A 13834-nucleotide genomic window follows, 5' to 3' on the forward strand; every position below is an offset into this window, starting at 1 on the left:
TGTTTTCGGATTACGATTTTTAGAAAATTCAAACAGTTTTTTTCAAAACTTTCAAAAAAACGGGGTTCTCAAAAACAATTTCGGATTTAAACCCGGTTCAGTTTTCTAACAAAAAACGTTTGATTTTTCGTTATTTTGATTCGAAATGAGTACAACAATAAGAGAGGATACTGGTATCAATAAAAATGACGCTGGTTTCAGTTAAAAAAAAAACTATTGTATAAAAGCAAAACCAGTTTCGGTGAAAAACGAACCGTTTTTGGAGAAAACTAAAATTTCGGGTTTTCGTTTCTTTCCCTAGAAACCGGTTTCGGCTTTTTGTAAAATACAAGAACTGTTTGTCCATCCTTTTAGTGACATTTTACAATTATTACCTAACTAACTTTTTAAAGTTTTATACCTTCTTTATTATGTTGCAAGGATTCACTAAAATTAAAAAAACGAGAATCCAGTGCTTCAGTAGTAGAGTACTGAGCACTGATTCGATTCGAGGCCAAGTAAGTTTGTGGTGAACAACAACGTGTTCATGGGTTTTCTCGAGGTTCTCTCTTTCCTGGCACTTTCCCATTCCACTAGTTCTTTCATTATCATTCACTGACATTAATCGTCCATCTCTTTTAAGTTAAAGGGCATAAACGTAAGACGTGAAACCAGAAATTTCATTTCAAAATATAATAAGTTATGGTAGGAACAGGGAAGAACCCTAAAATATCGAAACTTTAGCAACTCCAACGATGAAAACAGTTTTGGTTTTTACGAAACATAGTATCAAATCAAAGATCCACCCGAATTACGAATCTAATATTTGATCTGTCTCAGTTTTAAAATAGTTCGTTTTCTTTAAACAATGTGTGTGTGTGTGAAACTGCCCACTATAATACTCCTGTAATGTATTTATATCTTTATCTTCACCTAAATTTGCATGGTTTTCGGAAATGCCAAAACATGGACAAGGACGTGAACTATACACCAGAACTAATTAAACTTTTTCATATCTTGATTCTGAAGAAAATTTAAGTCTAGAACTTTGTACTGTATTTTTCAATACAATTGATATGAATAATAAATGTTTCTACAGCTTAGCATATTAAATAATAATAATAATAATATAAAAAAAGAAATGAAAGAAAACCTGAAAAGTCATCTTATAGCAAGGAATCGTTATAAAATGAAACAAGTATTAAATAATGTAAAATTCTTTTTAATATATATACGTATATGTGCAGTAACATTTTAGAGCATATAGTTAATATGACGGCGTCAATTCTAACTGTTAAACTTATAAGAAAAAATACTGCTGTTGCTAAATTTTATTTAATTTCCTCTACAAATTCATATTACGTAATTTAATCAAATACTTGCAGATCGCCTTTGATTTTTCTTCACTTCTATGAACTTTAATTTAATGAATTTATTACAAAGGACTGACTAATACGAATATCGCAAATAACCTGGTAAATATAGAAATCATTGAAAACGGAATTTTCAATACAGGTGTGCATAATTGTCGTTGGTGAATGTAAGGTATTTTTATTTCCGCACCACTTAAAAGAACAGTGTAACGTAGCGTTATGGAAAGTATAACACATTTGGAAGTTTGTTGAGTTTAAAACCATCAGACCATTTGGCGTAACAGCCCATTTGAACACCTGAGCTGCTCCAACGCCACCTGTTAGCGACCAGCTGAGCTACGTCCAGTCTAACAATGAGCATGTGGTCAGCGTGCTGTGTCGCCCTGTCACTAACCAACGTATCGGAAGCTTTCTAGACCTAGGTAATTGTGTGAAAGAAGAAAAAAAACCATTATTTCCAAGCCGAGGAACATTTTTCATCTTTTGTGAAAGAAGAAAAAGACCCATTATTTCCAAGCCGAGAAATATTTTTCATCTTTTGTGAAAGAAGAAAAAGACCCATTATTTCCAAGCCGAGGAACATTTTTCATCTTTTGTGAACGAAGAAAAAGACCCATTATTTCCAAACCGAGGAACATTTTTCATCTTTTGTGAAAGAAGAAAAAGACCCATTATTTCCAAGCAGAGGAACATTTTTCATCTTTTGTGAAAGAAGAAAAAGACCCATTATTTCCAAGCCGAGGAACTTTTTTCATCTTTTGTGAAAGAAGAAAAAGACCCATTATTTCCAAGCCGAGGAACATTTTTCATCTTTTGTGAAAGAAGCAAAAGACCCATTATTTCCAAGCCGAGAAATATTTTTCATCTTTTGTGAAAGAAGAAAAAGACCCATTATTTCCAAGCCGAGAAATATTTTTCATCTTTTGTGAAAGAAGAAAAAGACCCATTATTTCCAAGCCGAGGAACTTTTTTCATCTTTTGTGAAAGAAGAAAAAGACCCATTATTTCCAAGCCGAGGAACTTTTTTCATCTTTTGTAAAAGAAGAAAAAGACCCATTATTTCCAAGCCGAGGAACATTTTTCATCTTTTGTGAAAGAAGAAAAAGACCCATTATTTCCAAGCCGAGGAACATTTTTCATCTTTTGTGAAAGAAGAAAAAGACCCATTATTTCCAAGCCGAGGAACATTTTTCATCTTTTGTGAAAGAAGAAAAAGACCCATTATTTCCAAGCCGAGGAACATTTTTCATCTTTCGAACACAGAATGTACACATTGTATCCAAGACTGTGTTTCTTCGTCTATCTCAGTTCGATCTGCTTGGATAAAATACGTATTAAACGTCAGAGGTTGTCCCTTTAATATCAGGACTATAATCAATAATATTTGCATATCACAACAGAAATTGTCATAATTTTAAATATAAATATACTGCACATTCACTATTTGTTTTTAAGGTAACGGAGAAAATCTAAGGAAAATATAACGATTTCTTGCTATGAAAACATATTATTTACATAATGTACCAATAATACAAAGCAAATTCAATTCAAACACTTATTTCTACTTATAATGCGAAAGAGTTTTCTAAAAGAATTTTATTTAACTGCTCAGAAACAAGCATAACAAGGAAAAAATATATAAAACAATTCAGATAGAAGTTGTAAGAATGTATATATATACTTGTTTACACAGCTGTGTATTTATATATATATATCTACAAGTATATTGTTCGATCATGCAAAAATATAAAAATCAATTGAATTTTACATAAGAATCTAACTATTTTAATGCAAAAATTATTTCGAATAATATTTTTTTTAAATAATAAAGAAAAGGGAAAAAATATGAAAATGATTGTGAATTGTGTGCTATAAATTATTACTATTTTAAAAACAATTATCTTTATTTCTTACACAAGAACTTTTAATACACAGAACTCCATAAAAGAGTATGTTTTCCATATTGAAGAGGATAACGGTATGCAATATATACAAGTATATAAATTGATTATAATGTTTTCATTTTCTTCACCGATCACTCTACTTACAAACCAATTGGTGTTATTCATCTTCAAATGAGATGGAGTCAGTACTTGAGTAATTTGTGTGCTGAACTCATACAGGATTTTTAAAAATGCTATTTCAGTAGAGTCTCTCCAAAACACGGCATTCGATACCCCGGTAATCCGGGTAACTCGGTCACACTCTGGCAGAGCGAAACAAAAAAAAAGACATGCGCATATCCATTCAAGATCATTGCCGGGTATTTTTCTGAGGTCTGTCTTTTGTGTATTCATTAATTTTCATTTTCATTTATAGTAAAAGCTCTATCTATGCCTTCATAAAGTACATACTTTCCCTTTGTTTAAGGGTAATTGGGCAGTTTATTCTCTGTTGTATTCTCAAGCAACTAATACATACAAGTACAGTACTATATTTTCTGAGGAAACACTCGTACTTATTCTTTTTTTTAACCCCATTCCTAATAACCCAGCATTGTCACAAAACCAGCCACACTTCGGTCCACATCAAGCCGAGTTTTCGGGACTCTACTGTATTTTCAAGCTTTCCTCAAACATATGGCTTGGTGTCTAGTCCTTTTATTAGTATTATTTTTAGAACAGGAATTATTCCTGGAGCTGTAGTTTAGTTTGACTGGTCTGGTTATTATTGAAATTGATCTATGTTTTTATTAAAAAACAAATTCAAAAAATTGTCAAAGAAGATCATCAAATTTGACAGTTCATAGGAAAGACGTGCATAAAAATTAAAACTGGAAACGCATGCGTGAGGAATTTATCTCTAGCTAGAAAGACAATTAAATTCTTTCTTCCTATCTTGTTTCAATAAAGCAATTTATGCCACTCTTGCATCCTAAATATGAAACTGAAGCTAATTTGTCATGAATCAAACTTAAATGAAGTGTTTCGTTGCATCTTCCACTGTTTTCTCAGTTCAAGAAGAAATTGTAATATCTTAGAAAATGGAATATTATAGTGCTAAAAGTAATTGTAATATTACAAGAAAAGGAATATTATAAGAATTAGTAAGAATAACTATTGAAGAAACGAGATGGGATGAAAGAGCAAAGGAATATTATAAGAACTAGTAAAAAATGCTTGATGAAGAAACGAGATGGGATGAAAGAGGTAAAGAATATTATAAGAACTAGTGAAAATAATTGATAAAGAAACGAGATGGGATGAAAGAGGAAAAGAATATTATAAGAACTAGTGAAAATAATTGATGAAGAAACGAGATGGAATGAAAGAGGAAAAAGAATTAGTAAAAATAATTGAAGAAACGTGATGGGATGAAAGAGAAAAGGAATATTATAATAACCAGTAAAAAGAATAATTGATGAAGAAACAAGATGAGATGAAAGAGGAAAAGAATATTATAAGAATCAGGGTTGGCTGGTTTAAACCAAGGTGGTTTAAACCATGGTTTAAACCAAGGTTTAAACCAGCTGGTTTTTTCAAAAAAACCAACTGGTTTAAACCAAAAAAAAAAAAAAATGTTCGTAAAAGTGTAAGTGTTTGTAAAATCTTGATGAACACACATTTGTGGGTTATCACGTTTCACTCCCGTATATTATTCGTATTATATTCAGACCTAAATTCCCCATTCATTACTCAAAAAGATTATACTACAAAAGCAACTTTTTTTTTACAAGTTTATAAATGTTTATTTTGTGATTTTTTTGTAGTTGTTATTATTGTTATGTAATTGCAATCGAAGAAAAATTCTAAATATTGTTTCGTTTCAATGTTTACTATTGATAAAATACATCGAAAATGCCGTACTTTGTGTGTGTGTGTGTGGGAGGGGTCATACAGACCCCACGAGAGGCATTTAGTGAAATAAGTATCTTTGGTATCTATTTATGTATAAATGAGTTTGAGCCAAAGTGGACTCAAGTAATTCGTATCTTTATTCACTTTTCTTATTGATATGCAGATTAAGTCGGTGTATTTCTTTAATTTGGACCAATAAAAGTCGTTGTTAACTAACTTGAACTAAATTAGTTCTTCTGTACTCCGTCGTACTTTGAAATTGTTCATATGTAATTCTGTGTAATGGTTTCACTTGTGCAACTGTTTATCTTTTTGTCCTTCTGAAATGACTCTTGACAGTTATATTAAGAAGCATGTAAAGATCAGTACAACGTATCTTTTTATCAGGATTCCTTCGTGAGTAAGTCGGCAGACGTATCGCATTTGTGGCCAATTAGTCCTGGTTCTGGGTTCAAATGGAAGACAATTTCTCTCGGATGTAACTGGAGAAGCGGTTTTTATTCCGCTTTAAGCTTATGTGACCCCTTCCAGCATAACCCGGTTGTTGCATAATAACATCAAGGCGAAACAAACTTATTTCTGTCCATATATGATATGAATATATAGAGCAAATGATTTAAACCATAAAAACCTGGTTTAAACCAAAAAAACCTGGTTTAAACCAAAAAAACCGGTTTTATTGGTTTTTTAAATAAAAACCATGGTTTTTGCCAACCCTGATAAGAATTAGTAAAAATAATTGATAAAGAAACGAGATGGGATGAAAGAGGGAAAGAATATTATAAGAACTAGTGAAACTAACTGATGAAGAAACGAGATGTGTTGAAAGAGGAAACTAATATTATAAGAACTAGTGAAAATTGATGAAGAAACGAGATGGGATGAAGGAGGAAAGAAGAATTAGTAAAAATAATTTATGAAGAAACGTGATGGGAGGAATGATGAAAGGAATATTATAATAATTAATAAAAAAAATGATGAAGACACAAGATAGGATGAAAGAAGAAAGGAATATTATAAGAACCAGTAAAAAAATAATTGATGATGAAACAAGATGGGATGAAAGAGCAAAGAATTAGTAAAAATAATTTATGAAGAAACGAAATGGTATGAAAGAGGAAAGCTATATTATAAGAACTAGTAAAAAAATAATTGATAAAGAAACGAGATATGATGAAAGAGGAAAGAAATATTATAAGAACTTGTAAAATAATTGATGTTGAAACGAGATGGGATGAAAGAGGAAAGGAATATTATAAGAACTAGTAAAAGAATAATTGATGAAGAAACAAGATGAGGTGAAAGAGCAAAGGAATATTAGAAATAAGTTGGGATGAAAGAGCAAAGAATTAGTAAAAATAATTGAAGAAACGAGATGAGATGAAAGAGGAAAGGAATATTATAAGACTATCCAAAAAATAATTGATGAAGAAACAAGATGGGATGAAAAAGAGAAGGAATATTATAAGAATTAGTAAAAATAATTGATGAAACGAGATGAGATGAAAGAGCAATATATGCACTATTGGGTTATAAAAGTTAAAGGTGTGAGTATAAAAGTTTTATTCAATGAATAGTGTTATTTTGAACAGTGTTTCTCCATAATCAAAATTCTCAATTGATTTGTAAGTAGTATAACATACTTCTTCAAACCTATTTGTTACTTGACTTAGTAGCATGCCAAAATAGAAAATAGTTCGTTTTTCACATGAATCTGAGAATACATTTAAGGGTCTTTGCTTATACGTTATCCTCATCCTTTATTTTCTCTTGATAATGACTCTGGTTCGAAAACTTACGCCATTTTTCTTTCACTTTCTTTTCTTTTGATAAGTTTTATTAGCAACAGCCATTTTCAATTTCTTCCCTTATCTGTTTAGTAGTTAAAAATAGTTTAAAATATGTATAGTTTCAAAAAAGAAAGAAAAACCCCTCTAAAACCCTTTTTTTAGTAGTGATACCTCAACCTGACAACCTGAGCAAGTTAATAATCTTGTAAAAACTTTTATTTATAAAAGTAAAGAAAAAGAGAGCATGAATGTATGAAAAGAAAGAAACACCATCACCTCATTAAATTTAATTTATAAATGTTTTTATTTTTCAAATTTAGTGTTATATATGGCTGAAATGTTAGTTTTCATGCAAGATATGTTATTATGTATATATGATCTTGTATGTCGTGTATCGTGATTAATCAAACACATGGTGTATAAACAGTTTTAAAATGATATTGTGCAATGAAGAAATATATTACGTACTTGAAATATGGTATTGCGTATTTGTATTGGCTTTATTTTTCTGATTTGAAGTGATAGAGTACGAAATAGTTTTTCGAAAATAGGATTTAGTCTTTAACATCTTATCTTTACTTCGTATGATGAGAACGCGCTAAATTCTCCTCGACTATCTAAAAAAAATATGGAGGTATTTTTTAAAAAATCACCGTATCGCAATATCTTCTAAAACGTGCTATTAAATCATGTATCATTTATTTAACACATATTTTGAACAAGGCTTTGTACATAACATTACATGTACAAAGATGTTGAAGTTTCCATCACTATAGCTACACAATTTTTTTTCCGCGACTTGACTGCGTTACTTAGAAACAATGAGTGGTATTTTGTTCAAAATTATTTCTAGAATTGTTGGTTGTTATTGTACGATGAGTCTTTCCTTACCGCTTCCAAGTTGGAAAGAAGATAACAAATACGATATCTGTTTGCGTGGATTCTGATTAAAATCCCATGTACTTCAGCTCATAGCACTGACGGCTCATAACGGAAGAAGTCACATCGGTAAAAATAAGTGGCGACTCTTGACAGATGTCACATCGATAAAAATAAGTGGCGACTCTTGACAGAAGTCACATCGGTAAAAATAAGTGGCTTCTTTTGACATAAGTCACATCGGTAAAAATAAGTGGCGAGTTGACAGAAGTCACATCGGTAAAAGTTAAATTTTTATCTCTTCAAACTAAGGAAAGAATACTTTCCTACTGTATTAATTCTTATAGACAATAATTAATACATTAGGTAAGATTTCTTCCATTAATTTCCATTAGTTTAACTTTTACCGATGTAACTTCTCTCAAGAACCGTTACTGTAAATTACAATTTTATCGCTGCAAGGTACGGAAAGGAAATGTATCTATCTTTCTAATTTTACTAATAAGAATTAGTATATTAGGTAAATTTCCTTTCCTTAGCTTGTAGCGATAAAATTATGATATTTACCGATGTGATTTTCCTCACAAGAAATAGAACATTAGGTAAGTTTCCTTTCCTTAGCTTGTAGCGATAAAATTGTGATATTTACCGATGTGATTTTCCTCACAACAAATAGAACATTAGGTAAGTTTGCTTTCCTTTCCTTGTAGCGATAAAATTGTGATATATTACCGATGTGATTTTCCTCACAACAAATAGAACATTAGGTAAGTTTCCTTTCCTTAGCTTGTAGCGATAAAATTGTGATATTTACCGATGTGATTTTCCTCACAACAAATAGAACATTAGGTTAGTTTGCTTTCCTTTCCTTGTAGCGATAAAATTGTAACTTTTACCGATGTAACTTTCCTTACACGAATTAGGATATTGGGTAAGTTTCCTTTCCTTAACCTGCAACAATAAAATTGTAATTTTTACCGGTGCGATTTTCCTCACAAGAAACAGAATATTAAATAAGTCTTCTTTCCTTAGCTTGTACCGATAACATTGTAATTTTTACAGATTTCCTCATAAGAAACAGGATTTTACCGGTGTGACTTTCCTCACAAGAAACAGAATATTAAGTAAGTCTTCTTTCCTTAGCTTGTACCGATAACATTGTAGTTTTTACAGATTTCCTCATAAGAAACAGGATTTTACCGGTGTGATTTTCCTCACAAGAAACAGAATATTAAGTAAGTCTTCTTTCCTTAGCTTGTACCGATAACATTGTAATTTTTACAGATTTCCTCATAAGAAACAGGATTTTACCGGTGTGACTTTCCTCACAAGAAACAGGATATTAGGAAAGTCTTCTTTCTTTAGCTTGTAGAGGTAAAATTATAATTTTTTTATCGATGTAACTTTCCTCATGAGCACCCAGCTACTGGGTCAACGTTAAACACTGGACCTTGTCTTATATAGCAGCCAAGAAGAAGCGAAACTCCAACGGACTAAATAAAAATTAATATCATGTCCCTCACAAAGAACTGAAGCAATTTGGACCCTTTGTAACGCTGCCGAAACTTTGCAGTTTATTTCATGAAAAGCGTTACGGAAATGTTCCGTTACAATAACGACTTTTAACATAAATTTAGCACGTTTTAGCAAAGATGTTGAGGTATTCGAAGTATTTTTAAAATTTCTCATCTTTAGAAAATTCTCTAGGATCGGATTCTTCTATTCACCTTTAATTAACATTCACTCTAAATATCTGGAAGAGGAACTGATCATACTGCTGCTCTACGGACTGAATAGCTCAGCCTAAATGAGGTAAGTGAAAGCACAGAAACCTACATTCCTACAGGAAACTAAGGAGACAGAAAGAAGAGATGAGAAACACGTTACACGACACTATAAAGCTTTATGCATCCGTTATTTTTACGCGTAACAGTAGACATCCTAAGCAGGTTTCTGCTCTTTATTATAGAAATGTAGGCAATGTTAATTAAGAACAGTCAGAGGAATGAAGATCTCAGTATTAATTCCTAGCTTCTGTATTCACTGAAATACGTTTGATCGTAATCGAAAGAATATTTTGATTGAAGAAAAATACGATAAGACGGCAGGCAAATCGACGTGATTTCCTTCTGAACGATAAGTGAAACATCTAGTACTCAGTAATCTGTGTTGGGCATGTGTTCTTAAATTTCTGCGCCATCTTTGATATTTACTATCTTGATGATTTAATTATTTTTAAAAAAGGTATTTTTACCTAAGCATTGAAATAGATGCAAACTTTACTGTTTTGACCACTTATTCTGCAACAAATGTACATTGTTATTGTTGACCTATTTTGCTTTGTAAAGGAGAATATTTTAGTTTGTTCACACATTCAATATTATGTAAATTATGTCAGATTTATAAATATTAAATTTATGTAAACAATAAACTCATATTTACAAAGCACAAGGTGTTAAAGTAATTATATAAGTTTTTTTTAAAAAAAAGCGAAATCAAAATAGTACAATTTCCACCTATTTAAAAAAAAATATTTTCCCATATAAATCAATAGATTAATTAAAATCAAAAATGGCGTCGAAATTTAATATTTTTTCTTTTTAATAGTTAGATTTGTAAGTTTAAAATGTTTGTATTTATTTTTGTTTGGAGATTTGAGTTTTTAAAATCTGTATTTAAACTGTGATGGTTATTACATTTGTAGTTCTGTGAATAATATTACAGTGAATTTGGGTTTAGTAGTGATTTGACTGTTTTTGGTTATCGTAAATGTTTGGTTTGTTTATTTATATGGTTTTATTTATTTATTTTAAATTTGTTGGTGTAAAAAGCCCTTGCCCTTCCCCTTTTGTACCTTCCCCCCCAATGAAAACCTCGCCCTACCTCTCTAATAAACCTTCTTACGGCCAATGAATGTATCCATGGAGACAGTGGCACCTGTCAGATGGTACATTGCAAAATGGAAACTCTTCAAGGGAAACAGGCTGTAAAAATAAACTTATTAGCATTTCAATGTTTTATAACAAAATTTAATACACTCAGCGAAACGAATGGACAGCTCACCACACATATATGGACGAACACACGGAACAAACACAGTGTTTTCAGAGGATGTGCTAGAAGAGTAAAGTACAGGGGTGTCTGAAAAGTTAGCCAATATTACAGTCATAGGCTCTGTGAACCAAATAAGAAGAATGAGTGTGCTGCATGTTGGATTGTATCAGTGCATATTAGCTGAGTATAGTACACACTTTTTTCTATCTTTTAAGTGGCTCTCGATCTATGGTCTTTAATTCCTAATTTAGAACTATCTGCAACATCTTGTATTTGACATCCGTGACTAGTGCAGTGTAAGGGATCAAAATTACCCTCGGAAGAATTAGTTACGCCACTAACCGCTATAAACTCTCATTAATTAGCCGAATGTCTGTCATCAGTATCGAAAAGGGGCATGCAGATGCATAATGATTTAATCCAGATCAATGATAGCACCTTTTTTTTTTCGTACGCAGGGCAAAATTTAACTAAGGCATTATATTCCTTCTAACAGTTTTTACACTTATTCGTGGCCTTTGACATGCTCACCGTAGTTTTTCTACCGTGCGCAATCGAGTCTTGTTTCTGTAGCTTGACCTCTTCAAACCATTCATGACCTCCCAGTGGTTTAGTTGGGCTGGAATGTTGTTCCGGAAAATATTTGTCTTAGATATTCTGTAACTCAGTAACAAATTTGTTCGTAAGCCGTGTGCATTATAGCTGTTCCGATAAATATATATTTTTTCAGCTAAAAAATCGCTGACTACCCCATCTAGCTAGAGTTCAAGAACAAAATAATCTAACATCTACAAAGATTACTTTGTCTCATTACTCAAATTCTGCTAGCAACCAATATTTCAGAATTAATAATCATTATGATTCCTATTTTGTGAAAAATAACATCAATTGTCGTACCATACTATTTGTTAATATTAAACTAAGCGTATTAATAAAGACATCAGATGTCAAACAATATTATATTCACTATGAATACTAACACAGATGTCATCCTTTCATTAGCATACAATAACAATCTATCTAAAAACAGTTCTTTTCCCTGGATATCATCCTTTCATTAGCATACAATAACAATCTATCTAAAAACAGTTCTTTTTCCCTGGATATCATCCTTTCATTAGCATACAATAACAATCTATCTAAAAACAGTTCTTTCTCCCTGGATATCATCCTTTCATTAGCATACAATAACAATCTATCTAAAAACAGTTCTTTTTCCCTGGATATCATCCTTTCATTAGCATACAATAACAATCTATCTAAAAACAGTTCTTTCTCCCTGGATATCATACTTTCATTAGCATACAATAACAATCTATCTAAAAACAGTTCTTTTCCCTGGATATCATACTTTCATTAGCATACAATAACAATCTATCTAAAAACAGTTCTTTTTCCCTGGATATCATCCTTTCATTAGCATACAATAACAATCTATCTAAAAACAGTTCTTTTCCCTGGATATCATACTTTCATTAGCATACAATAACAATCTATCTAAAAACAGTTCTTTTTCCCTGGATATCATACTTTCATTAGCATACAATAACAATCTATCTAAAAACAGTTCTTTTCCTTTTGTTGAGGAATATGAGCTAATACTCTATCTGAAAAACAGTTCTTTCCCTTCTAGGCGTATCTACTAAAAGGAGATGTTACAATCAATTCTGTCCTCAACATTTCCCCAATTTACGTTATCGTCTGTTACAGTTCAGTTCTGAGATATTTAGTAGCTTAGGTCTCTCTCTATTTCGGTGGTGACATAGAGATGAACATGACCGATACTCATTTAAATTTGGCAAGCTACCTGGGTAAGGCATCAGTTACCTTCATTTGTGCTATTTCGGTTCAAACTGGTAAAGCTGCTCGCGAAATAATTCACGGTCGAAGGAATAAAAATAATAACAGACAATGAGACCCGCCGTGGGTACTCAAGTATTTAAGAATAACGCAGTGTTCTTACGAAAAAGTGAATTTAGGCCAAATTCGCGTAGGTTTTGAGATTCTGATCAAAAGTCACAATCGACACAACTACCTTCATTTAAAGAATTTCTACTAACTTAATATTGGCTAACTTCTTTTGGGACACCCTGTAGAAATAGAAACGGAGAGAAGTAAATAATTTTCTTTCTTCTTTTTTTTTTAAAAAAAAATCCTGCAACAGAAGATAATAACACACATATTTAAAATAGTAACACATTAGCAAATACTAAATAGCTATACTTATTAATTATACCACGAAGTGTTTAACTTGGATATTTTCAACAAATTTTCTATGAACATTCATGTTCAATATACCTATGTACCATTTAAAGCCTTTTAACAGATATGCTTATCATGTTATCTGATAAGCAGTTACAGGTTATTTCTTAGATTAACGAGGTTCTTGAACATGGTTTTCGTATCCTCTGATTTAACACAACAATGAAGCTATAACGCCAGTAAATATCTCACCAAATGATATAAATGTTGATCCTTTAATCTTTGCTTATTAGGATCACGCTTGTGGTCCTTATAAGATTGTAATGTTATTAGGATTATTTTAGTGGGCCTCATAAGATTGTAATGTTATTAGGATTATTTTAGTGGGCCTCATAAGATTGTGATGTTATTAGGATCACGCTAGTGGGCCTTATAAGATTGTAATGTTATTAGGATCACGCTAGTGGGCCTTATAAGATTGTAATGTTCTTAGGATCACGCTTGTGGGCCTTATAAGATTGTAATGTTATTAGGATCACACTGGTGGGCCTTATAAGATTGTAATGTTCTTAGGATCACGCTAGTGGGCTTTACAAGATTGTAATGTTCTTAGAATCACGCTAGTGGTCCTTATAAGATTGTAATGTTATTAGGATTATTTTAGTGGGCCTCATAAGATTGTAATGTTATTAGGATCACGCTTGTGGGCCTTATAAAATTCTAATGTTATTAGAATCATGTTAGTGGCCTTTATAAGATT

The 13834-nt window shown here is 31.6% G+C and overlaps 1 protein-coding gene across 2 annotated transcripts in view; it reads right to left on the reverse strand.

The window, feature by feature from the left end:
• The window catches only part of LOC145684260 (short-chain dehydrogenase/reductase family 16C member 6-like), a 206170-nt gene that overhangs the window by 8609 nt on the left and 183727 nt on the right, over positions 1-13834 (reverse strand). The window contains exon 7 of one of the 2 annotated variants that reach the window (XM_081756387.1): positions 10702-10802. The exons of the other annotated variant lie outside the window; for it this stretch is intronic. Coding sequence (XP_081612513.1) covers positions 10706-10802 — 97 coding nt within the window. The 3' untranslated portion in view covers positions 10702-10705. The remainder of the gene's footprint in view (positions 1-10701; positions 10803-13834) is intronic. 2 annotated transcript variants of the gene reach the window in all.

This window comes from Thermobia domestica, chromosome 4 (assembly GCF_964235325.1).
Source record: "Thermobia domestica chromosome 4, izTheDome1.hap1.1, whole genome shotgun sequence".
NCBI classification, from domain to species: domain Eukaryota; kingdom Metazoa; phylum Arthropoda; class Insecta; order Zygentoma; family Lepismatidae; genus Thermobia; species Thermobia domestica.